General features: G+C 39.7%; 1 protein-coding gene across 5 annotated transcripts in view; it reads left to right on the top strand.

The window, feature by feature from the left end:
* Positions 1-26,884, top strand: part of REPS1 (RALBP1 associated Eps domain containing 1) — a 107,700-nt gene that overhangs the window by 19,891 nt on the left and 60,925 nt on the right. For 4 of the 5 annotated variants that reach the window (XM_024194919.3, XM_024194920.3, XM_024194921.3 and 1 more), the window contains exons 2-4: positions 2,174-2,297; positions 7,691-7,887; positions 20,301-20,454. In XM_024194919.3, coding sequence (XP_024050687.1) covers positions 2,174-2,297; positions 7,691-7,887; positions 20,301-20,454 — 475 coding nt within the window. Of the gene's footprint in view, positions 1-2,173; positions 2,298-2,846; positions 3,298-7,690; positions 7,888-20,300; positions 20,455-26,884 lie in introns of those variants that run through there. The other variant, XM_024194923.2, reaches the window with a different exon arrangement.

Raw genomic sequence — 26,884 nt, forward strand, 5'->3', positions numbered from 1 at the left:
AAAAGTTGGGAAGGGCAGCCTTAACTTTTATTTGAAAATTGCGCTTGCAAGAATATTTAAGTGCTTCAAGTGTAGCTTGGGTGAAATACTGTTGACAAATCAGCACACATTTTTTTGTTCTTACAGCTCAGAGGTTTTCAAACTGCAGGGTGTTCCCCCGTAAGGGGGTGGGGAGGAACGTTCTGGGAGGGGAGCAGTGACACTAGGTGGCTTCGGCCAGCGCCACTCCTCCTTCACCCCCTGATTCACTTCAGCAGGCCACCCAGCCTGTGGATCAGTATCAACACCTCTGCGCCCAGAGACAGTAGTACATGCCTTCCCCCATCCTGAAAACCAAGAGGGAAAGGGCAAGTATTGTGGGGCACAACTAAAAATTGTAACTCGAAGAGGGTGGCTCAGCTCAGAAAGTTTGAAAAATGCTGTTATATCTTTTTTTTTTTTTTTTAATCTCCCTCTGTTGGTTCTGTTCTTGTATTTTCAATGCTCTGCTGATTCACAAGATGTCTGTGTGCTGAACACTTCAGAAACAGGAAATATAAATTTTAATTCCCTGAGGGCTCACATTTCTCATTTTATGTACAAGTTTACATATGAACAGCCATACCGGGTCAGACCAAAGGTCCATCTAGCCCAGTATCCTGTCTTCTGACAGTGGCCAATGTCAGGTGCTTCACAGGGAATGAACAGGTAATCAAGTAATCCATCCCCTGTCGCCCATTCCCAGCTTCTGCTAAACAGAGGATAGGGACACGATCCCTGCCCATCTTTGCTAATAGCCACTGATGGACCTATCCAAGGGGTCATACATCAGCTGAATATAGCTTGAGCCCTGCGTATTCTTACTCCATAATAGGTTGAGCCACTCTTTTCCAATATATATTCATGGAAATTTCTTGTGTTCTGACTAGACATGTGCATTGGTAGCTAAAATGATAGATTAGAAATATGCACTTGCTATGTTTGACAACTTATAAAGGGATCTGGCAGTGAACTTATCTATTAAGGCTGTCTGACACTTTCTTTTATAAAAGACTTATGCCTTTTTTAGAAGCTCTAACTTCTCAACTGAAATTCAGCAAGGGGAGTGCAGCCAGAGATGTGGGTCTAGTTTGTGCCATGGAATTCTGTTTAGGTTTGTCTGAGTTACAAGATTTTGAAAATCATAATTTTCCATCTCTGCCTTGCATTTAGCATAACTGGTAGGATGCTAACATCCTTGAAACATTTTAAGGTTGGGCCCCAGCTATTACTACAGCAGCATACCTCCAGGAGTAGAGACAGCCCAGCTGCTGATGGAACAGCTGTAGCAGCTGGCTGAACTGCTCCATGATTATTCCCCAGATCTGTACCTTTCACAACTCTTCTTATGAAATTGCCTCATGACTAGGGCCAGTGTTTTCTGGCAATGAAAACAGAGTAATTTCAGATTTTCAAATCTGTATATTTCAGAAATTTCAGATAAGAGTTATATTAATACAAAAAAATACATATATCAACAAACATGAGATTTTACAGCACAAAAATGCTGGGCACTGAGGGCTAGAGCCAGGCCAGCTGTGTGCTAGGGGGAGAAGGCAGGAGTCAGCTAAGAGTGGGGGAGAGGTGCTGTGTACACTGCTGAGAGCGGATGTGAGTGGCATCCGCTCTGCAACATGGCGAAGGAGCCTGGTGCCCCGCTGCTAGGAGCCCTGCCCTTCCAGAAGAAGATCCATGGTGGTTTTGCCAAGCCCAAGCCTATGTGAGGAGGGGAGAAGTTGACAGCGAGTCTCAACAGCAGCCAGCCCCCAGCCTCTGCCCTGCAGCCTGTGGAGGAGTCAGGTGTCTCCTAGCAGAAATCTGGGGGATGTGACTCTGCATTCCATACCCATATGTCACCTCTGCCCATGTGCCGCCGCCATCTCCCTCCCCCTTTGAATGGTGACTTCAGAAATGAAGAGTCATTGTGGGAAACAAACATGATGATAGCCGCAATTTCCAGAAAACAGGGACCCTACTCATGACCCACTGTTGCCAAAAAATTAAGACACTAGTTAATGCAAAGCATTGCCATTGACAAATTTACCACCTTAAGAGTTCTGTGTTATGTCTGTACTTAAAGGTGGCTGCTTTTTCTGATAAAATATCTGGCATTTTGATTTGCCTCTCATAAATACTAATATTTGTTCTCTTACAGATTATGGAACTTTGTGGTGCAACAAGACTTGGATATTTTGGAAGAAGTCAGTTCTATATTGCTTTGAAACTTGTTGCTGTGGCCCAGTCAGGTCTCCCTCTAAGAGTGGAAAGTTTAAATACAGGTAAATCTAGAAATTAATGCTTAAACACTTTTGAGCAGGTTAGTGACATTTATTGCAGTTGGCTCACAGATTATAATAGATTAATCCGGTGGACTATTGTGGTATGGTCTCAGTTACTCTAGTATATTGCTCACTTATACATACTGAAAAAAAGTGTGAAGGGGAGTTTGGGATAAACCAAAACTTAAAGCATCTTTATATAGATACAACTGGAGCTTAGCTAGTAAAGGGGATAAAGTTAATCTAGGGACATGGAGTCTTCAAAACAGTTCAACTGTGCTAAAGTACTAAACTAACTTATTGCAAGGTATGCAGAGTGAAAGAGAACCTTTTTGTGTATGCCAATTCCCATGGTGGTCTAGGTGGTGTAACTTGCTCTATTTGTCAGAGTTGAGTGGTGAAAGTAGCAGATAATGTAATGGGATTAAAGTTAAATTTACTAGTATTGACACAGCCAGCTATTCAAAACTATCTATAGGGGCACTTGCTGGGGATGGCACGTTCAACTTCCAACTCCAAATAGGTAGCTACAGAATTCATTTCCATCAGGTCTCCAGACTCTCCATCTGAACTTGTAAATCATCCAGCAAGAATTCAGCAACTACTCCCAAAGGAATTAAACCCTTATTCATTTTATAAAGTAAAATTGCAGTCTGATACTTCAGGAGGATTCATCTCAACTTCCAGGAGACAGGACTCCTTGAAAGCAGAGAGAAGATCTCCCTTCCTGCTGCAAAAACGATATAAAAGACCTGACAGAGCTCAAGACTTGGAATTGATAGTCACTTCAAGCTCCTGGTGCTGTGTCTAAATAAAATTAGATGTGACTGACTAGATGAGACTGCAGTTTGAATCAAGTAGGTGAGAGTGCTGATATAATGAATCTGCAGACCAAAATCAAGCAGTTGGGATCAGGAGCAAGATGTAATCCTAAAAATTGGTATGGAGAATCTTGAAAGAAGGAACAATGAGAATGGAGTCCATGAGAACTTGAAGAAAGGTAATCTTGCAGAATATCACTTAGATTTTTTTTCTAGTTTTCTCAGATTTAAAGTAAGGTTGATCTGCGTTCCCCAACCTCTTTCCGGGATAGGTATAATGCCATATTCCATAGCCACAGAATCATTGAATTCATAGTCTTGATTGAGATGAATGAGAGATGTCGTCTGCTCCAGAGCTATTGCATACTCAGCTGGCATCTGACTTGACTCATGTGTTTGAGGGTTTCTCAACCATGGGGGCTAGAGCAAACTTTCTTATGATGTCTTAAGATAAGATTTTGTGGTGAAAACCTGATGGAGTAAAAGGGATGAAGTGGTGTAAAAGGGCTCTATAAGCGCTGTGTATAGCCAGGCCTGGACTCTCCATACGCAGGCATTGTAGTAGATGACTGTCAGGCTGCCTTCTGAGGATCCTCTCATAAGCCCTGGCATAGGTGGTATGTTAGGGGTGGGGTTGCAGTGCTGCACCCAGTGATGTGATGATTCCAAGTAGTGCTGTAGCCCATACGGCAATCTCTCATGCTGTCCTATACTAACCTGGAGGCTGCAGAGCAGCTGAGGTTCTGGGAAGGTGCAGCAGTGGCGTAAAGCCACCGTAGCTATCATCTCTTTGAGTTGAGAGTTCTGTGTTGATCTTAGACTGGAACACGGTGTTATAATTGGGTGACTTCCCTGGCAAATTCCATGGCTGTAGGATCCATGTGGCCATAATAGAATCCATATATGCTCCTAATTAATGTCAGGCAAAAAATATTCTTTTTGGTAAGGATATACACAAACTTGTAAGGTGTTGAACCTGAAACCAAAATTTGTTGGGATGAAATATTTGACAAAATAATTGCTATTCTAGTTAAATTCAGATTGGTTTTAACAGTAAATATTTAAATAATTACTTACGTGTGCCTGCACAAAAATATATGTACACTTTTACTGCACATGCTCTTGTAAGTAGTGGAAAGGAGCAGTATTGGAAGTAGCAGATGGTAAGGCCATGAACCAGTTTTTCTCTGCCTAAGATGCTGGCTTGGTCATGCCACTATTTGTTGATTGTAATTAATTTTCCTCCTTTAGCTATTCCTCTGGGTGTCCCAAATAATTAAGTGGCCTTTCAAGAACATAAATCTCTTGCATTTATTAAGAACACCACTGATGGTATTAGCAGGGAATTGGGGAAGAACAAACTGCTCAACTTAGTTAATACATGGTAAAATAAAATACATGGTGCTAATGCTGAGATGAATGTACCATACTGAAACCTGACAAAGGTGGTTAGATACCTGGCTTCTTTTTAGTTTTCAGATAACTTGAATTGTTTTGGTCGTTACTATGAAATGCTTTTTTAGTAATAAATGAGATGTTGATTGAAAGGAGACTTCCCAGTGAAAAGGACATTTACAATAGCAAGAAATAAAGAAGAAATATACCACCTCTCCTTTTTGGGAGAAAACAAACTAAAGATTGTGTCCAAGGGGATTATTTCCAAAACACCCAAAAAAGCTAATATAAATTAATAAACTGCCTTTGCAGCTCTCTAATAGAATATATTGCATTGGTTCATACATGTCAGAAACACTGCAAATATTTTTAATTGTTGTTTAGGAGTCGTTTGAGCCAGCTAAAGAAAATCATGGGTTACAGGAGGTCTTGAAAAACTTATCCAACCCAATAACTCACCAGCGTAAAAAATAGTTGTGCTGTCAACCCCCTCCACGCCATGGTTATCTGCTGACCTGCGCTGAGTCTAAAGTCTGGTCTACACTAGAAAATTAAGTTGGCTTAACTATGTCTCTCAGGAGGGTGAAATCCAACCTGGCCCCCAGTGTAGACAGTGCTAGGTCAATGGAAGAATTCTTCCTTTGATCTAGATACTGCTTAGCTTCTCAGGAAGGTAGATTCCCTACGCTGACAGCTGAGCCACTACAGTGTTTTAAGCGTAGACATACCCTAAGTGCGGGGACTGATGTTCCCTTAATTTTTTCTCTGTGCAAAACCAATAACTCTCGTAGAGCTTACGTCCTCTAAAGACATTCTCCTCCACTTTTATCGCCTTATTCCCACCCACCTTCCTCATCCTCTTTTCACGAACTATCCTTCCTTATTCTCTCATTTATTTCTTTTCACATTTTCTCTTTTCCTCATTTTCCCCTTTCACTTTCTCACTCATTCATCTCATTCTATGCTCTTCCATGCTGCCTTTCTCTAGCTGAAGGGGCTATTGAGCCCACTTCTCTCTTTCCTCCCCCCCCCCCCCGTCCCCCCGTACATGAACTGCCGAATGGGAGGAGAGACCTCTTCCACCATCCGGCAGTCTCTTTTCCTGACTTTGCCTGCTGGTCAGCCTCACCTCTGTGTGCTGCACCAGCCTCTGTCCCTGTCTGTCAACTCTCCTATTTAATACGTCCATTTTGGCCTGTGTGAGTGGGTTTTTCAAGTCTTGAGCTACAGTTGATTTGGGTAAATTTGGAGTGCTTAGTGTTAGTGTCTACCAAACATAACTCTTGTCTCAGCTGATTGATTAGTTCAGAGAGAGATCGAAACAGACTTATAGATAAGCACTTGTGGACATGTAAAATATGGCTTTGAAGTAGTTGTATAAAATGACAGTACTCATATTGCTTTAATTACTGTGCTGGAAATATCAAAGTAAATTTTGGGTTGCTACTTAATTTGGAAAGACATTTTCATGGATAACTGTCTAATTGGGAATTATAAAATGAGCAGATGATCACTGTGAATGCATGTCACTTGTTTGTTCTGTTACCGTGGTATGGGAAACAGTCTCCTGCAAAAATAAAAATTAACTAGAGATTAGTTATGTAGATATTATAGGGGCTTCTAAATGAGCATGCAAACCCTAAGTATTGCAGCATCAAAGGACAAAGTCATCTTACACTGAATTTCTTTGCTCTTGTGGATGAAGGCAAGGTGGGGGTGGGAGGAAGTTTGAAGAGAAGTATTTGAAGCTTAAAACGGTATTTTTTCAGTGTGGGTCACACCCCACCTTAACACTGAGATCAACATGCTGTTCTTAGTATGCTGAGTCCACGCATAAGTGAGAATGTGAAAGGTTTTGCTTGGACTCTGGTGTCCCTGTTAGCATATTATGCTAGTTACTAAACTGTGGGGTTGTTCCTTGATTATATTTAACAAAATTATTAAAGCACTATGTATTCAAAGGGTAATATTCAAATATAGATTGCTTGAATGCTTAATGTTCAGTCTTTAGCAAAACAAAAATTAGTTTACACAATAACTAACAAATTGTATGAAGAATTTCACTTACTTTTAATGACTCTCAATAGTAGTAGTATATTTAATTTTTATATAATAAAATAGCTATAAGAATCAGAAAAATTAATCCATATAAAATTAGATAATTACCTCATAAATGAATTGATTGCAAATGTGTGTATGTTCTTCAAAAATTTTTTACAAGTAAGCTATACAACAAATTGCACAGTTTGACTTCAGTGGCAGTAGACTAGGAAGGCCATTTACAGGTCAGGATTCAGAGGGATGGCAGAGCTATTTGAGAAGATGATTTCTCACACTCTGAGAAACAAAATTTATTCTGGGAGAGACAAAGTAAAGCTGTGTACCTCTTAGCTTGGTAAAGTTGCATGTGTAGACTTCAAAAATGGGTTTATAATGAAATTACTGCTAAGTCTGACTGTAACTGAACATCCCTTGGTAGTATCTGTAAAATAGCTTATTAGCTACTTATGTAGAAAAGATGAAACAAGATTAAAGTGGATGAGTAATAAATGTGTTTACACAATACTTAGCTAAGTCTTGAGAAATAAAGGCTGAATTATGGTTTCTACTGTAAAGATAAAAAAGGCACCACTTCTTTACTCCCTGTATGCATTGTTATATCTAAATGCTTTAGTGAAGTTTTTAACTTCTAGATCTATAGATGAAGCACCCTAAGTGCAAAGACTTTTTAAGAACTTTTCAAGCATGCCTGGAACTTGTGATGGATCAAATTTATACAGTAAGCAAAACTGTAATAGAAAGTATAATTAACATGCCTATATAGCTATGCAAGAATGAGCTGAATTCTAAGTCACAATTGCAAAACCAAACTGTCATCTTGCATGCATGGAACCCTATAGAAAACTGTGTGGTTCCATAGGTGTAACAAACAGGATTTGTGATGTAGAATTTTACAGTGGTGTAGCATGAGCCCAAAAAAAAAAAAAAAAATCTTGGGATGCATTTGCTTGTAAATTGCACCAAACTCAATATGTATGTCATGGAGAGACAACAGATATGAAATTCCAAAGTATCTTTTAGAATAGAACTAAATTTTAAACTAGTCATTTTTAAGTATTCTTCTTTTGTATAATAAAAAATATCCTTTACTATTAATATATATCATTGTTTTAACAGTAAAGGACCTCCCTCTACCCAGATTTGTTGGTCCAAAGAATGAACAGGAATTGAGACACACAGCCTTGTATTCTTCAGATGCTGATAACTCAACCCCATATTCAGGTGTAATTCCTCCCCCACCCGGCCGGGTTCAAGTGAAAAAAGGCTCTGTGAGCCATGATGCAGTCCAGCAACGTACATCAACAGATCAACAGGTAACTAAAACTTAAGTGACTTTTATTCGAGATATGGTGCCTCACAGTGATGTGGGTCCCACTAGTGTTACTACACTATTGTTTTGGATTAGCTTTTTTTAAAAAAAATTCATGCAAGTGTTACTAAATATATGAAAACTTAATTATTATTTATTTTAGTTATACAGTGCTTGTAAGTGTGTGTGTGGTACCTGAGGTGTGAGACAGGTTTTCTGCTCAGACCTGCTTAAAATCTAAGTCTGGAAATATTAGTAATAACTGACAAAATATTGAGTGGGAAGGGAGAATGAGGGTTATGGCTTATTGTGTGGGGTCACATGATAGCTTGGTTTGGTTTATGTAAGTTCGTTCTCTTCTAAAAGAAACTATATAGTGTTTAAGTTCATAACTGATACTACAACTCCTAATTATTTCCAATCAAGCTAAGCTTTTAAACATTTAAAATCTGCCTAGATCCCAAATGGTGACATTTAATGTCCTTTCACAGGACCTGCAGATGTACTTCCAAAATGTCTACACTTCTAGTTAAAGTACATATTTATACACACCCAAGCAATCAGGCTTCACACGTGTCCATTTTTTGACTATGAACCAATTTGTAATGTATTAAACATAAATTATCTAGATATACATTTATGGTCTCAAAGACAAGCCAGCAGTTCTTTTTTTGGGGGGGGGGAAGGGGATGGAGGGGGTTAGAAATAATTCCCCTCTTCGTTCTCTTAAAAATGCAACACTGTTTAAGAAACAGGTGCTCTAACCTTTCCTTGGAACGTATTTATCTATACCTTACTATTCAATAGTTTAGCACTCTGATTTATAGATTAAATCAACAGATGAGAACCAGAACTTTGCTAACATCATAAATACTAATCAGATTCTACAGTTAAATGTGTTACTTAATGAACTCATCTTATTTCAACATCTGTTTTTCATTTTTGAGGGAATGAGTGTAACACTTTCAGTGATCTTTATTCCACTTCAGTAAAAGCAAGCATGGGTGAATTCTTGGTGAAGATCACTGCAAGAATGTAACTAGAGCTCCTGATTCTTTTGCATAAGAACAAAAAAGACATTGGTGTTTATTCAAGTGGCCTTTTTTCATTAGTATTTTGATCATTTTTAGAACACAACCAGTAAACATGGCCAACCTTTGCTCACTAGTTTCTTTAATTCTCTTACTAAGGGATAAGCCGAATAAAGAGGAGAAATGGCAAGAGGGTACATCTATGACTTAATTGTGCCTTCTGACAATTCCTTATTTAGGGACTTGTTGAGTTTGGGACTTTCTCTTCTCCATGTTTAGAAGATAGAATGCACTTCCTAAATAAAAGCCAGGAAGGCTTTCATATAGAGTGCAGCTAATTAAAATTGGTTTTAGGCCCATACTCTTGTACATATGTTAACTCTCCCATTTTCCTCCCCCACTGTGTGCTTTCTCCTGGGCTCCATCAGGGGAGTTGAGACATCCACAGAAAGTAGGGATCAGACATGCTACCCAGAAACTTGGGGGTACGTTGGCAATAGAGCAGCTTACAGTCTGTGTGCAGCAGTGTGGCTTTCAAAGTGGGAGCAGTGTGTGATAAAAGGAGCAGGGCAAGCAGCACTGGCATTGCAGAAGATAGTTTGGCCATTATGATCCTATCTTTCCTGGAGCTCTGGACAGCTAGGGGTAAAGCAGCCCCCTAGAGTGTGCCTCCCCATTAAGGAATGAAGAATCTCAGATCTTCTCCTGCATGTTGCTCCTGTGGATGGGTATAACCTTCTTAATGGACCTAACCTGGCATTTTTCTTGGTTTGGCTGAGATAGCATTTGTGTCCACCACCCCAATTATGATGTCTGGTTTCTTTATTTACTCTTTAATAGCAGCTGCAGTTTCTGATCTAAGACCTATCAAGTTGTCAGTTACTTTAAAATCATAAACCCAAGTGTTTTGTTCCTTCAAGTCCTAGTAAAAGGAACTTAATGTCTAGTAAAATTATATTTACTGGCTTTCAAAGTATGTCTGTCTATCTTTTAAAATATTCAAATTAAATATTGTATGGTCATGAAATGTACAAGTTGAGTTTCTTGATCATATGGTATGTCCATGTGTACAACTCTTAACATAGGTGGAAGCTCTGCCACAGATAAAGGACAATATATGGATTACTGTTGTATGCTCTATGTCCCAAATAATAAAGGATTTTCCTTTGGGAAAGTGTTTCTGCAGATCCCTACAACAAATTTGCATTAGATGACAATGTAACATTAGGATCTTGCACACCAATTGTGGTTCCAAACAGTGGTTATAAATGGGGCTATTCTTTTCCCAGCACAGCTTTGGAACATCCATTCCAAGTTTCTTCCCTCTTTCTGGTGTTCTTGATAGTTTTTAGTAACTGTCACTATATTACCCTACCTACAAGTGGGTTTTTCTGTTAATATAGTTGGTGGCCTGATTGGTAGATGCAGAGGTGCTTCGCCTTTAGAAGGTACACCTTTTACATTGTGGTAAAATACTGGCAGCTGATTAACATGTGTAGTATCCCTGCTATTTGTAGAGGAATGTATTTAAAGGGCATTCAGCCTTGTGCAGTATTCACTCAGCTTGAGGAGGGAGTAGAGCCAAATGATTAAAGGTTGTTCTTGTGGTGAAGGCCTCAAGGGCTTGTTCCTAAGAATCCCAGAGGCTGAAACCTATATATTTTTCTACAGATCTGATCCCTAAAGATCCCCTGTAGTGGATCAGTACGAAGAGCTCTCATTAGAATATAAACAGTCCTCTGTTCCATTGATGGACATCCTTATTGAACAAGGAATAAAGCAGGGAGATGATCTGAGGAAGGAGAAAGTGGCTTCTTAGAGGAGAAACAATCCTAGCACTTAGAGCGGTTTTCAGTGACTTGCTGGGATTCCATGTTTGATTTAAGAACAGGAGTACTTGTGGCACCTTAGAGACTAACAAATTTATTAGAGCATAAGCTTTCGTGGGCTACAACCCACTTCTTCGGATGCATGTTTGATTTGCATCTATTTTGGTGTAACCTCTCAAAGATCGGACTAGTAAATGTTGCCCTCAAGTGGATTGGTTTTGAGGGTTCTTGGAGCTTGGTAGTGAAGTTGCTGTCTGATCTGGTACACCATTGGCAGTTATATGTGGTCTCGGGAGGGCTTTAGGTTTGTAAAATGATATTGGACATTCTCTTGATTTAGAGAGAGTCAGGCTGGGGTTGGGTGTCCTATTCAAAAGTACTAGTCTTATTTCTGTAAAAATCTAGTTGTCCCTTTGAACCTGTTAGTATTGGGATAAGTGAGCTGCTCTGTAAATCTGTATTCCAGATGTGGCTTTTCAAGTTTGAATATCAGGCTGTGATCTGAAGGGCAGATGCGTAGTTCTTTGAGACTTCTCTCCTTGGTTCTGATTTCACCCATTAAGATTTGAGTAGCCGTTTAGGCATTGTCTGGCTGGTTGGAGACTGTTTTTCCTCATGATCCTTTTTATCAATTTAATTTCTGTGGGGCAAGTGACTTATGTGGCCCCAGTATTTTCTTGCTCAGACTTCTTTTCATGTCTTGTCCAAGATGCAGGACATGTTGAGTCACTTAATTTGTCTCCAAAGTCCAGAAAGACAGCACAGACTCCTAATCTGCTGGAAGCTACCCTGCCTGAGTTAATATTTTAGAGGAGGAAGGGGAGGGATAGGTGACTGGGGAGCTTCATGAAAATTCTGAGCATTCTGTAGATAACTCTGGTGTTTTTTCTTCATCAGATCATAGCAGGGTCTTTCAGGAAATGAAGGAACACCCACTTGGGTTTTGGAGACTAACAATGGCTTTGCTAATTAATGGACCTGGTCAAAACTCTTGGCATTTCAATAAAAACTAATTGCAAAAAAAAGCACTTTTCTAATAGCTTTAACTAATGAAAGACTGTCGAGTCTACTCTGAAGGTCTGGCCATAGGCACTGACTTTCTAATGTGTGGGGGATGCTCTGCCCCAGGCCCTGGCCCCACACTACCCCTTCCTCCAAGGCCTCGCCTTCCCCTGCCCCCATTCAGTCACCTCCCCTGAGCGTGCCCTGCCCTCGCTCCTCCCTTCTCCTCCCCAGCACCTCCTGCATGCTTCGGAACAGCTGATCTGCAGGAGGCGCTGGGCCACCAGTGGAACACCCATGGAGTTGGCACCTATGGGCCTGGCAATACCCTACCACTGTTGTGGCTGCCTAGAGATGGATTGATCAGATTTACCAATCCCAGATAAGGGGGCTGGGGTCAGCTGGCTGGTGTGGGGCTGGGGCTGGGGCCGGTCTCTGCTGCAGGAGAACCAGTTCGAGACCTGCGCGCAGGGGGTTAATGGTTAGGGTGAGTTAACGATAGGACTAATACTTACCAGTTTACCATTTAATATTTTACGTCCCTAGTTCATTCTCATTTGGTTGGTAATAACAATGGAAGCACATTGATTTGCAGCCAGCCCTGGGTGCTAAATTGAATACTGCTTGTTAGCTGTTTGCTTAAATAAATGTGTATCAATAAATCCAATTATGTAGCTTAGTGTACTTTTATTTAGATTTTTACTTTAAAAAATTTTTTAATATGGTGAACGCCATGCTTTATTTACTAGATGATTTTATTTGATTTGTGTCAAACTGTATGGAGATGGAAATTCGGAATTTAATTAAAGGTACGAAAGTATTTTAAAATTGTTTTAGTAGGGCTGTCAATTGCAGTTAAGCAATTAACACACAACAAATTAGATTAAAAAGGCACGATTAATCGCAGTTTTAATTGCACTGTTAAACAATAATAGCATACAAATTTAAATTGGTATTCTAAATATTTTTGAATGTTTTCCACATTTTCAAATATATTGATTTCAATTAAAACACAAAATACAAAGTGTATAGTGCTCACTTTATATTTTTGATTACAAATATTTGAACTGTAAAAAAAAAAGTATTTTCCAATTCACCTCAGTACAAATACTGTAGTGCAATCTCTTTATTGTGAAAGTGCAACTTACAAATGTAGAATGTTTTTTACATAACTGCACTCAAAAACAAAACAGTGTAAAATTTTAGCGCCTACAAGTCCACTCAGTTCTACTTTTTGTTCAGCTAAGACAAATAAATTTGTTTACATTTACGGGAGATAATGCTGCCCACTGATTTACAATGTCACCTGAAAGTGAGAACAGGTGTTCACATGACACTGTTGTAGCAGGCGTTGCAAGGTATTTTACATGCTGGATATGCTAAACATTTGTATGCCCCTTCATGCTTTGACCAGCATTCCAGAGGACATGATTCCATGCTGATGACACTAATTTAAAAAAAAAGTTTTAATTAAATTTGTGACTGAACTCCTTGGGGGAGAATTGTATGTTTCCTGCTCTGTGGTTTTACCCACATTCTACCATGTATTTCGTATTATGGCAGTCTCAGATGACGACCAAGCATATGTTGTTCGATTTAAGAACTCTTTCACTGCAGATATGACGAAATGCAAGGGAGGTACCAATATGAGATTTCTAAAGATTGCTACAGCACTCGATCCAAGGTTTAAGAAACTAAAGTGCCATCCAAAATCTGAGAGGGACAAGGCGTGGAAAATATGCTGTCAAAGTCTTAAAAGAGCAACACTCAGATGTGGAAACTACAGAATCTGAACCACCAAAAAAGAAAATCCACCTTCTGTGGGTGGCATCTGACTCAGATGATGAAAATGAAGGTGCACTGCTTTGGATCATTATCAAGCAGAACCCAGCTGTTCTCACTTTCAGGTGACATTGTAAATAAGAAGCAGGCAGCAAACATTATCACCAGTCAATGTAAACAAAGTTGTTTGTCTTAGCACAGTGGCTCTCAACCTTTCCAGACTACTGTACCCCTTTCAGGAGTCTGATTTGTCTTAGATACCCCCAAGTTTCACCTCACTTAAAAACTACTTGCTTACAAAATCAGACATAAAAATACAAAGGTGTTACAGCACACTATTACTAAAAAAATGCTCACTTTCTCATTATAAAATAAATCAATTGGAATATAAATATTGTACTTCTGTTTCAGTGTATAGTACATAGAGCAGTATAAACAAGTCATTGTATGAAATCTTAGTTTGTACTGTCTTTGCTAGTGCTTTTTATGTAGCCTGTTGTAAAACTAGGCAGATATCTAGATGTACCCCCTGGAAGACCTCTGCATTCCCTCAGGGATAGGCGTACCCCTGGTTGAGAACCATTTTAGCAATTGGCTGAACAAAAAGTAGGACTGAGTGGACTTGTAGGCCCTAAAATTTTAAGTATTTTGTTTTGAGTAGTTATTTTAAAAAAAATTCTACATGTATAATAAGTTGCACTTTCAGGATAGAGATTTCACTACAGTACTTGCATGAAGTGAATTGAAAAATACTATTATCTTTTTTTACAGTACAAATATTTTTAATCAAAACTAATATAAAGTGAGCACTGTGCACTTTGTATTGTGTGGTAATTGAAATAAACATATTTGAAAATGTAGGGGAAAAAATTGAAAATATTTATAATTTTAAATTAGTATTCTGTTATTTAACAGTGCGCTTAAACCTGCGATTAATTGCAATTATTTTTGTAATTGTTTGAGAGCCCTATTTATTAGTTAAATAAAATTACCTTAAACATTCTGGATGCATAAGAAAAACAAGTTTTATCAAAACAAATTTTGCCTTCAAAACTGATTTATTAAACAAAGGAAATATTAAAGTTAGTGAATTGACGGTTTCTGGTTACCCTGGGCCAGATTTTCAAAGGCATTTTGGTGCTTAGTAGGATTTTCAAAAGTGCCAAAGCAGGTTAGGTGCCTAACTCCAGTTAAAATCTATGGGAGGATAGGTGCTTTTGAAAATAATAATTAAGCACCTATTTGCATCTTTAAGACCCTAATTACCTTTGACAATCTGGCCCCATTACTTCAAGTTTTTAGAATTAGATCTCATCCTTTCCCAGGAAAACAAGTTTTCTTGCTTTTTCAACTCCCAGTTGGTTTCTCAGCTTTGAATGAAGTAATCCACATGTAGAAAATACTCTGCACTTCCAGCTAAACCGAAACCAAAAGTTTTTCTGCAGAAGAAACTAAAAGTACATATGTTTGGAAAAGTATAAAGACTGAAAATAATAAGATTGACATATTTATAAAGCTTGAGGAGACTTAAGAAGTTACATTCCCCCCCCAAAATTCTGTGTGATTAAAAAGGCAGCACCATTTAATTCACTGATACAGCATATTTTTATTTGATTTTAATAATTTATAAGTTTAGGCCTTAATGTAGGTTCTTGTTTGAGTAGTGTCCCTATGGATGCTCCACTTCAGGTGTGCATGTGCCCCACGCACCCCACCTTTGGAGATTTTTATTATCACTGTCTGTTTGGCCCATGCATGTGCTGCTGATAATCGTGCCCAGCAGTAAGGCTATGTCAGGCTGCATGGGCAACCTGCTCTCAGTTCCTTCTCCACTGCATCGGCCTGCCACAGAATTTATCATGTCTGCATGTGCATTCCTCATGCAGAGTTTGTTCTACTTAGGGCTTGTCTAAACTTAGTGTTGTATCAGTGCAGCTGCGCTGCTGTAGCACTATGCCACCGGGAGAGCTTCTCCTGTCGGCATAGGTATTCCACCTCCCCAAGAGGTGGCACTATGTCAATAGGAGAAGACTTCCCGTAGACACAACTCCTGATGTATACAGTGCTACGTCGATATCACTACATTGTTTGGGGGTGTGGATTTTCCACACCTCTGAGCAATGTAGTTATACGGACATAAGTTTTTGTAGTGTCGACCAGGGCTCAGTTTGTTAGTTGTAGTTAGTTACTGGTTGCTGAAAAGATTTTTATTTCCTCCACGGAAATCTCCCTGACACAGGCATTTCCAGTTCACCAAGGTTTAAATATTACCTCATGTCGAGAGGCTGTCCCCAGTCAGTGACGCGCACTCTGTGTGTTTGCTGCTTGGGAGAGTTGCACATCCCACAGAAGTGCAACTTCTGTTTTGCCCTCAAATTCAGGGCACAAAATAACCAGGAAACCAAGCTGTAGCTGTTAATGGAGTGCTCCTTTTGCTCTGCTTTGGATTCGTGTCAGGAAAAACCCCTGTCCATCAGCCCCCGGAGGTCTCTAGTGCCCCTATGACTTCGTTGCAACACCTTCCTAGAAAGGGGAAAGCCTCAGAGACCTTTAAAGATCCTAAAAAGAAGAGCTCTAAAAAGAGCTCACCCACCTCAAAAAGGCTTAGCTGCTCAACCAGGTCAGACACTCTGTTCTCAAGGCTTGGTACCATAGAGGCGAGGAGCTCCTTCGGTACCAGTGAGGACAGAGCCTACAGAGCTGGAGAGATTGGGGCCTTAATGACAGACCCTCCTTTCACAGTATTCTACAAGGACAGAGTTTCCTTACAACCAGACTTCAGGTTTTTTCCTAAAATATCTTCTGAGTTTAATCTGTATCAATCATTTACCTAGGAGTTTTCTTTCCAAAACCACATTATTCCAACCTGGAGACCACACTCCATACTCTAACACCATCCTGACATCTAGTTCCCTATCTAGATAGGAGATATACAAAATGGTTTAATCTTAGACTGTTCGTTTTGTTAGCAGAACTTTCAGATCTGTCTGCAATTTCTATCCAAAGACTATGAAAAATGGATTTTGGAGTGTATTAAGCCAGCATTCCAACTCCTGCTGGGATGTCAGCTTATTTGACAAGGTCACAATCTACATCTGTGGCTCTACTTAAGTGTCCCAGTTGCTGAGATCCACAGAGCTGCCACATGATCTTCCGTACACACCTTCTCCAGGCACTATGCCTTAGCTGATGCTTTTAGGTCTGATGAGGCAGATGACAGTACCTAAGAACAGCCATACTGGGTCAGACCAAAGGTCCATCTAGCCTGGTATCCTGTTTTCCAACATTGGCCAATGCCAGGTGCTTCAAAGGGAATAAACAAAATAGGTAATCAAGTGATCCATTCCCTGTTGCCCATTTCCCAGCCTCAAGCAAACAGGCAGGGTGGGTAGGGATGGTGTCCCTAGCCTCTGATAACCATTGATACAACACTAAGTTTAGATAAGCCCTAAGTAGAACAAACTCTGCATGAGGAATGCACATGCAGACATGACCTATCCTCCATGAACTTATGTAGTTATTTTTTGAATGCTGTAATAGTCTTGCCCTTCACAACATCCTCTGGCAAAGTGTTCCACAAGTTTACTGTGCACTGTGTGAAGAAATACTTCCTTTTGTTTGTTTTAAACCTGCTGCCTATTAATTTCATTTTGTGACCCCTAGCTCTTCTATTATGAGGAGTAAATAACACTTCCTTATTTACTTTCTCCTTCTTTTCTCTGTTTTGAACTCAATTCTGAAGCTTCCTCCTCCTCCTTAGGGAGGTACTGCGTGGGAGTCACCTGACGAAGAGATTATTCACCCTGTGCAGTAACTGGTTTTTTGAGATGTCCCCCTATGGGTGCTCCACTACCTGCTCTCCTTCCTCTCTGCTTCCAGGCTTCCTTCTGAGGCTCAGTGTTGGAGAAGGAACTGAGGGCAGTTTGCCCATGTAGCCTCATATAGTCTCAGTGCGGGGCACAAGGATATCAGCAGTGCATGCGCAGGACGAATGGATACTACTAATGAAAATCTTCAATCATAGGTGCATAGCGCGCATGTGCACCTGAAGTGGAGAACCCAGATGGGGACACATCTTGAAGAACCACAGATGCTGCTTTTTGTCATAAATTCAAGTATAATTAACAGGTTTATTTTTAAAAAGAAAAATGGACTTAATATAAATTTTTTAAAAATCAAATTTAAATTAATCTGATTTTTTAAAAATTTATCTGTTTTTATTTATCCTACCTAGACCTCACTTAGATGATGAGGGAGGTTCCATAGTTTAGATCTCAAGATGTCCACAAGTTCTTCTCTGGGCAGGACCAAACCTTATAAGAATTCTGTCGTTTGTGGGATTTTGGAGGAGGTGGGAAGGAAGCCCAAAAGGGAGGTAATCCTTGCCCCAATTATCCAACTAGGAAAAGAGCCTACTGTACGTTACCCATCAGGCCAAGAAGCCCACACAAGGTGAATAAGGCCCTAGTTGTTATAGAAATTGTTCTCAATCTTTTTTCACCTGTAACTGAATCATTTTTTTGCTGAAAATTTCCATAATTTGTGGCCGGGGTTATGCTGGAAGTGGTCCTTCAGAGATTTACCACTGCAGGCCTCCTTCTGAACTTAACTTAAAAAAAAAAAAAACATACAAAAAACAACAAAATTTCATTGTGTAGAAGGAAGCTCACTTACCAGTAACTGAACTGGCGTTTTCTAAGTACACTGTTTCTGTAGATTCCCACTGACTATCCTTTCTTCCATGTTTCTTTGGAAGTTATTTTTTTAACTCATAGTGAAGATAAAACAGAGATATTAAATAGCAGGCCTCCCTTGCAACCACAAACATAACTGCAGAATACACTGGGCCTATCTGTAACCCAGTGGGCATGGAAACCAAAGGAAAAGGGATGAGACCGTTTGTAACAAGCAGCTTAGAATTTAATGAATCATGGCCCTAAAGGTTTTGTTTTAGAATCTGTTGTGAAATTATCACATGTAGATTGAAACCTGTGTTGAGGAATGGGAAGTGTCTGGGATTCTTGCACCATCAATTGTATAACTGTAGAGTATTAAGCTCTCACAGCATACTGGTTTATGAATTTTTGGCAAGATGAAAAAGGTAGTGCCTGAGACTAGGATAGTCTATTCACCCACATACAATAGAGCTCAGTCTAGTCTACACATTCAATCTTGAAGCTGGGCTACCAAACATCAGGTTTAACAGTAGTTGATAAACTATTTCTTAAATGCTTGTCCTGTTTTAATTTCTGGGTGAAATTTTCTTGGATGTTTTTTTTTCTGAAGCTGACCTGAGCTGTTTTAGTATACCCTTAAGTACATTCTTAGAGTTCTGGGAAAGGTAGCTTATGTATCTAGTCAACGTTAATCTTACTGCCTTAAGGGTGAACTGCAGAGAAAAAGAAAACTTGTGACTTTTATTGCCTATTTAATATATAAAGTGCCTCAAAGTGTGCAGTTGTCTTATACTGAAATCAGGTACTGATGTTTTTTAAGCTTTTTGCTCTCTGGGAGACCTGATTCACCTTTCTTTGATGTCATTATAGTGTTGATTATGTTTATAGATCAAAAAGGAATAGTGAACAGCACTCTTTTGTTTGCCAGCTCACCTTTAAACTGGCTACATGGGAGGTTGAACCTCGTCTGTAGCTGTATGGGCTAGTTAATATGGAAACACCATTCTTAATTAATAAAAATATTCCTCATTTCTTGAAGAGTGATTTAAAGGGTATTTCCAGTTTTTTCTATGCTGTTTTTCAAGATATCAGGGAGTAAATAACTTCTGTAGCATACTGTTTCCTGCAACAGGTTGTGTGCTGTTTTAAACTACTGTAGTCATAAGTACAGGTGACACTATTTGTATACAAGGCTCCTGTTGGATTCATTAACAAAGGCCTTCTAGATAGTTTGGTTAGAGTTCGGAGATTTGTTTAATGGAAAGACAGAGCTGTAGAGAGCATGTTTTTCAATTTTCTGCATGCTACTTTTTGGAGAAAGGGAGCAACTTGACAATATCTGTTTAGAAGACCTGACTTCACGTAGGGATTACACATGTGATCCTCTATTCCTGTCCTTGTTCAGTGGGAACTGAGCTGTGAACACACTTGTGTCCTGGGCAGGATAAAACTTTCCTTCACAAGCATTCTGATGCCATAGCCACTATATGGGTGTGATCAATAGTGAGCTGTGTTCTAGATGGAGTCACACTTTTCTTTTTGTTTAAAAACATTCAGATGCAATTATTTCAATAAGTTAAATATCGGTAGCCTACTAATTTAAAATGATATGTTTACCTCTAACTTGCTTTTGAAATGGGGATAACTGCTTGAATATAACCCATTTGGTATGGGCTAGTTGGAATAGTGGGTTATGCAGTTAGTAACCTTTCATCTTTTGAGACCTGGGTTCAAATGCAGCTTCTGTCACAAGTGAAAGAGCTTTATGATCACCTAGTCTTTCATATTCATGTATTTGCAAAACCAGTGTAATTTGGCCCCATTGTTGTCCCTCAAGAATGCTGTGAGTCCAGATCATGATGGATTTGCACTTCTGGGTAGCGGGAAAATATATACCACATATTTATGTGTCAATTATATTGTGCCTCACTCCTGCTGTTTTGTCACTGTTATAAATATTAAAATCTTCCCTGTTCCAAAAAAGGAACATTTTAAATCTATTGAACAGTTGTTTTTAGAAATAACGGTTTTTCGATAGGTTTTTATGATTTTAGTGATATAGTACAAGAATTTTTAAAAGTTCCTTTGTTTTATTAGGAGTCCACATCTCCAGTTGTTTCACCACAGCAATCCCCACCAACCTCTCCACATACATGGAGGAAGCACAACCGCCATCCCAGCGGAGGGAATAATGAACGACCTCTTGCTGGACCTGGGCCTTTTTGGGCTCCATTTAGTGAAGCACAGCCAGGTATAAATGTCTTATGTTCTCCTTCAAGTGTTGCCTGACGTTGTGGGATTTTAAAAAAAAAAAAGCTTAAAGTTTAGGTCAGCTTAGATTTACATTTTCAGTGTGGACAGAAAAAGGACAGGAATATGAAGTATCTCTCTACACAATTAACAAGTGCAGCTCAATTGCAGTTCACTCTGTTAAATTGGTGCCTGCCAAAACTGCATGATCTGCAGCACGGCTGTGGCAGGCTCATTGCGCAAGTCTGATGTGGAACATGCCAAAAAATGTGGCAGGAGGGAGAGGATGGAACAGTTGCATGTGTCCCTAAAGGAAATTTATAGCAGTATAAAACTGACATGTTCTACTCCTGGGGGAATTGTGTGCCAAAAAACAAAAATTTTGCAGATAATATTTTAAAATTCTGCATATTTTATTTGTCAAAATAACACAATATAATGCCAGTTTCAATTACTTTAATTTATTTCAAAATACCTGTCAGCAAGTATGTCTGTAACAATACAGACCAAAAAAATAAAAAGATTCAAGAAATGTTTTTTTGACAAATAGATTCCTTACTAGGCATATTAATGCAGAACTTTGAGTAATTCATTTAAACTACAATCCAGAAATTTATTTCCTGCACCCCGCAGAAGCAGTGCAAAGGCTTGGGGGGAGACAAGGGTAACATAGGAGATGACTGAGAGGGAAGGAGCCTGGAGGTGAACCTGTAGTGTTGTTGGGTGTGGGTGGAACAAGTATGAAACAGGAATTTGGGGGAGGAGTATTATTAGAGAGTTAGGGAACCTCCCTAATGCAGACCCTGGCTGACCACTAGCCTCTCCCATTCAGTCAGGCACATCTGCATCCAATCCCCATGTGGTCTTGCACCCCCCAGCATGTGTCCAGTGGCGGAGAATTCCCCCAGGAGTAATGTTCCTGAAACTAGCAGTAATCTTCCCTATCACTGTGTAAAAATGCAGCTTGAGGGGAAAGCAGTAACACTACTATACTGTATGTTTTGAACTGTGCTTTTCTTTCTTAGAGTAGGTTAAGTGAACTTGTCAGATTTTTTTTCAAAACTGATACACTTCTTAATACTTTGGGCTGGTGCACACTAACCCCCCACTTCGAACTAAGATACGCAACTTCAGCTACGTGTAGCTGAAGAGAAGTATCTTAGTTCGAACTTAACGCGGGTCCACACGCGGCAGGCAGGCTCCCCCGTCGACTCCGCCTACTCCTCTCGCGGAGCAGGAGTACCGGCGTCGACGGCGAGCACTTCCGGGATCGATTTATCGCGTCTAGACAAGACGCGATAAATCGATCCCAGAAGATCGATTGCTTACCGCCGGACCCGGAGGTAAGTATAGACGTACCCTTTGAATTTTTACTTTCTCTAGAACTTGTGTATATTTAAGATCCACATTCTTAGGGTCTTGTGGTTTGAGTTATGTTATGGTGGACTAATAGTTCGATACTCTGTGTGCTGGTACATCCAGTAGGCCTGTGTTAATTGTTTCTTTTTGAATAGTAAAGAAATATCGTGTCTGATCCCAGTGTTTCTACAAGTTCCTTTTTTTCTCCTCCCCCTACTGTTCCCAGGTTTTCTACTTCTAAGTAAATCTTAATTCAGGTTACACTTCTGCTTTTAGTATTATTTCTTGTTACAATAATCCAAATGCTAATTTAAAATATAATATATTTTTTATATTTAATTTGAATACTTATGATTAGTAAGGTGTATTATAATTGGCTCACTATTTTTCAGTACATCCTTTATTGTAGTCATGACCATACTTTGAGGACCAGGGAACTTCTTATGTGAGAATTGGTTGAAGGTATTTTCTTGAGCTGTCAAGTCCTAAGAAAAGACTAAAATTTTGTTTTTATTTTCAGGGACATATAGAAAGCCTAGATCATATGCAGAGGGGTTGTGCCAATGATGTTGTCCCAACAAGTATCATGCCCTAGTAGTTAGGCATGCTTATACATTATCTGATATAAAGATCATACAGTTTCTTCATTGTGCACATGCCATACATTTGAGTACCACAGAATAGGTTTAGTCAAACTGTTGTAAAAGCCCTAGTTAATTTGCAATTTTTAATGGATAAATTAACTTCCCTCTTCACCCCTGCACATAGTAGAATACTTGAGAACCTAGAGTCTTACAGGCTCAAATGCAGATGAGGTATTTCTGGTGGCAGTCTTGCAGTTTTCAAAGCCAGTGGACTCCAGGCATTCGTCAGTAACTTGCTCTTTATCCATTTTTCATAACTAGAGTAGTTTGCTGCAGAATTCCATATTAAACAGTCAGTTCTGGCAAAAATATTCGGGTGATGCCTATTCAGTGAATTAACTTACTGACTCTAAAAAGCTGTCAGAATTAGACCAAAAACTCAGTCCTCTTAAATTCTGTCTTTTGTCACTTCCTCCAGATATTTCCTACACTGAAACACTATTTATCATATTCAAAATTGTTCATTGCAGCGGGATTATCTGTATTGCTAACGCTATCTCCTATCTCTAGTTTCTAGCTAGAATAGGTTTTAATGTTGTGTTGTAGCTCAGGGCAAACCATGTCCATCCTGATTCAGAGTGGAAAGACTTTTCTTGACCCAACTAGTGCCTTGGTATGAATCATAGCTGTGCTTTACACACACAAGGGGTGTGTGTGTGGGTGTGTGAGAAGTGGTGATCGTACTCTTATTTAAGTGAGGGTCTAATAGTACAGGCTAGAATGATGGTGTTGGCCAGTGCTCTGCAAAATTCCAAATCCAGCTCTGCCAATAAACCTTAGTCCTAACCTTGGAGATTCCCTTCCTGTTTCAGTCTTGAGTCTCTCTTGAATAATCAGCTAATTATGTCAAATTGAGTCACTTTTCTGTTATGTTCCAAAAGTTCAAGAGGGTTTAAAGATGAGACCACAATATTTTCACTTGTAATCCAGGCAGGTGATCCAGGTCTCTCTAGGTATAAGTCCAGTGTGTCAAATGCTAGGATTTAGAGAGGACTCTCTTGATATTTAGGACTAATTATTAGTGTTACCTTTTTGCAGGGGAACAAGTCATTGCCTGTGTCCCTGTACTACCGTCTCCTCAGGATCTACATTGAACCCCTCAATGTTTAAGAATATTGAATTTAATTCACCCAAGAAAAAAACTTTATCTATTTTAGTTACCCATCTGGCCTCCTGTTTCTATAGTATCTGAGCATGATATAGTCTTTAGTACATTCATCATTACAATACCCCTCTGAGGCATGGAAAGGCTATTACTCCATTTTACAGATGGGGAGCTGAGAACCAGAGACTGTATTCCCCAAGCTCATTCAGGAAGTAAAGTAGGGCAGGGACTTGAACCCAGGTCTCCATATCCTAGGCCAGTGCCTTAATCCCGGAACTATCTTTTCTGCTGGTATTAATCTTCCATTTGTCTTTTCCAGTTTCTAAAGGAATGCCTTAGCCAAGCTTCGTGCTCCTTTGCTCATTTAATTATTCTGTGTGTTGACGGCCAAGTCAAAGCGTAGACCCAACTAACATCTGGGTGGTGATGTATGGAACTGATTCTTACCAAACCTTTTATAAAGTACAGAATATTGCTAGAGTTTGGAAAGCTGGAAGGCTTTTAGCCGAAATATGGTAGATGAACTCTTTCCTGGTGCTAGTAAACTTGCACTAGTTGGACGCCAATAACCAAAGTGTATGAACTCTTTGTTTAAATATATTGTCAACTGTGTGTGCATTGAAAAACAAACTCTTTAATTCATGGGTGTGTTGTCACCCCTCAAGGAATAAAAACTGTACTGTTCTCAGATTTGATATTGTCTATATGCTTTTTAGGACCAGTGCCAAAATTGGATTACTAGATCAAGGGGCCAGTGATAATTTTAAGGTCCAATATTCCTTTTACTGTCAGGGTTTGAATTGCACGCCTCACACTATTTGGAAGCTGTGGTTCACACCTTTCTGAAGACAGGATTGTTACAGTTGCCTAGGCAGAGTGAAAGATTGGATCTTACAATCATACTCTGATTATCATCTTGCTGTCTGGTACTTCAGTTAGGACACCATTTTAGTGTGATCTTGTAGTTTGCTAGAAGCTAAGGGTTTTGTATAGTTTTAGGCTAGGTCTACACTACAGCGGGGGGTCGACCTAAGATACGCAACTTCAGCTACGTGAATAGCATAGCTGAAGTTGCGTATTTTAGGTCGACTTACCTGGCTGTGAGGACGGCGGCAAGTCGACCGCTGCCGCGCCGCTGTCAACTCCGCTGCCGCCTCTTGCCGCGGTGGATTTCCGGAGTCGATGGCAGAGCGATCAGGGATCAATTTTTATCGCGTCTTCACTAGACGCGATAAGTCGATCCCCAATAGATCGATTGCTACCCGCCGATTCGGCGGGTAGTGAAGACGTGCCCTTAGAGGATCTTGGATTTGTGTCCTTTTGTTTAAGATATAAAAAGGCCTGAAAGGTGTGTGCAAGCTTTTCTTTTTTTTTACCTTAAATTCAGGAATGTAAAGTCTTGTCTTGGCTTGATTTTGCTGGAATAGTTCTTGGAGGCCCATGTGGATTCCCACCCCCAATTAAGTGGTAGAGTTTATTCTAACAAAAGTCTGTTCTCCTGAGTGTTTCTCAGGAATTTGAATTAAATAGATGCTAACAAAACGGTTTTAAATAATCAGAATAAAATTGCTTCCCTTCTCAAACTAAGCTTCAGTTATTGATCTGTCACAAACCTATTACTACTCCAGTTCTCCAGAGTTTCCCAGGAAAAAAACAAAACGATGCTTGAATTTCTTATGAAAAGGAAACAGGTTCTCCTTCCACACACACAAATCATGCCTTTTTACCCAATCAAGAGAAAAAACAGCACAAACTTTTTTTTCCTTTTGCATGGCAGTTTAAACTCCAGATCCAGCAGCTAGAAAGTTGGCTGCTAAAAGCTTTTCAGAAATGAAGTGATGGTTGAAGTTGCATGGCAGAATAAGATGGTAATCAAGTGACACCATTTTAAGGTCTGTTACTTCATAATATAATAGGGCTAGAAATGGAACTTTTACCAAAACAGTTTCCTTGGGAACTTTATCAGTGTGGCATATGGTGCGAGAGGAATTAAAGCCCATTCCACATAAACTACACCTCAGGGTGGATTTGATTTAAATCAGATTGATTTAAATCACTAGTCAAGAAGACCCGATTTAATCATGGATATCTCCAGAAAAGTGCATTCTTTCTGGTTGTTAAACCTTAATACATATTCTTCACAACTCAGAGATAGATGTAGGTTTCATTTTTAGAAGGTACACACTATATACATTTTTAAAGTGATTTATTTTGGAAACTTTTCAGATTAGTTTTACAGCTATATCAGAAAATGAATAATTGAAACTATAGAAAATGATGATCTTGAAGGTGGATAGTCTTCAGAATCCTGTATGTTGAGGATGAATTCTCCTAAACAAAATAAGTCCATGCAGTTATTTAATTACCACCATACAATTTAGTATTACTCATTGCATTCACTGACACTCAGTACTACTTTAAAGGTGAAATTGTAAAAGGAAGATCTGCCTATTTCAGCTATTTATTTTTTCACAACTGCATCTAAAATGTTAGTACCATAGAGTAACAACTATATATTTTGCTCAATCATGAGAATTCAAGAATCTTCCAGAAGGAAGACAGGCAGTCCTTAAGAAAGAAGTATGAAATAAAAAAGTTTACCAACCCAAAGATCCTGCATGTTCAGACATGTTCCTTTCATCATCTTCAACACAGTTTCCTCCTGAGAAGGCACACTTTTCATGATGTTGTTTCAGGCAACCAGGCCTTGCATTTCTTTGTTGCACTGTTTGCATTTTGCACGCATGCCTGTCTTACCCACAGGTAGAGGAACTTCATTAAATTATTCCCAAACTGGGTCTCTCTTACGGCCTGCCGCCATTATAGGTTTTCCCTTCTAGTGAGAGAATGCTATGGTAGATCTCAAATCAATGAAGGCCACACTCAGAAAGACCTCAAGACTTTTGGAATGTGCTGCTCAAACAGTTTCACTTTTGTTTCTACTGCCTGTCCCTCCCTTCTCACATTTATCTCCAGACTTCTCCTTGTCCATATCTATTCCGTCCGCAACAATCTTCTATTCATTGAACTTTTTGAAACTTTGCACTTTTAGAGAGAGGTAAGGTAGGGTTACCATATTTTAAAAATAAAAAAAGAGGACCCTCCACGGCCCTGGCCCCGCCCATTTCCCCGCTCCAGCCCCGCCCCAACTCCGCCCCCTTCCCCGCCCTAACTCCGCCCCCTCCTCCCTCCCACTCCCAGCCACGGGGAAAGGGCTGCCCGAGCGCTACCGGCTTCACGGTTTGCCGGGCAGCCCCCAGACCCTGCGCCCCCGGCCGGCGCTTGCCCAGCGCAGCTGGAGCCCGGGAGGGGAAGCGCCCAGC

Source organism: Terrapene carolina, unplaced genomic scaffold, assembly GCF_002925995.2.
Source record: "Terrapene carolina triunguis isolate 2854851 unplaced genomic scaffold, T_m_triunguis-2.0 Scaffold85, whole genome shotgun sequence".
In the NCBI taxonomy this organism is placed as follows: domain Eukaryota; kingdom Metazoa; phylum Chordata; order Testudines; family Emydidae; genus Terrapene; species Terrapene triunguis.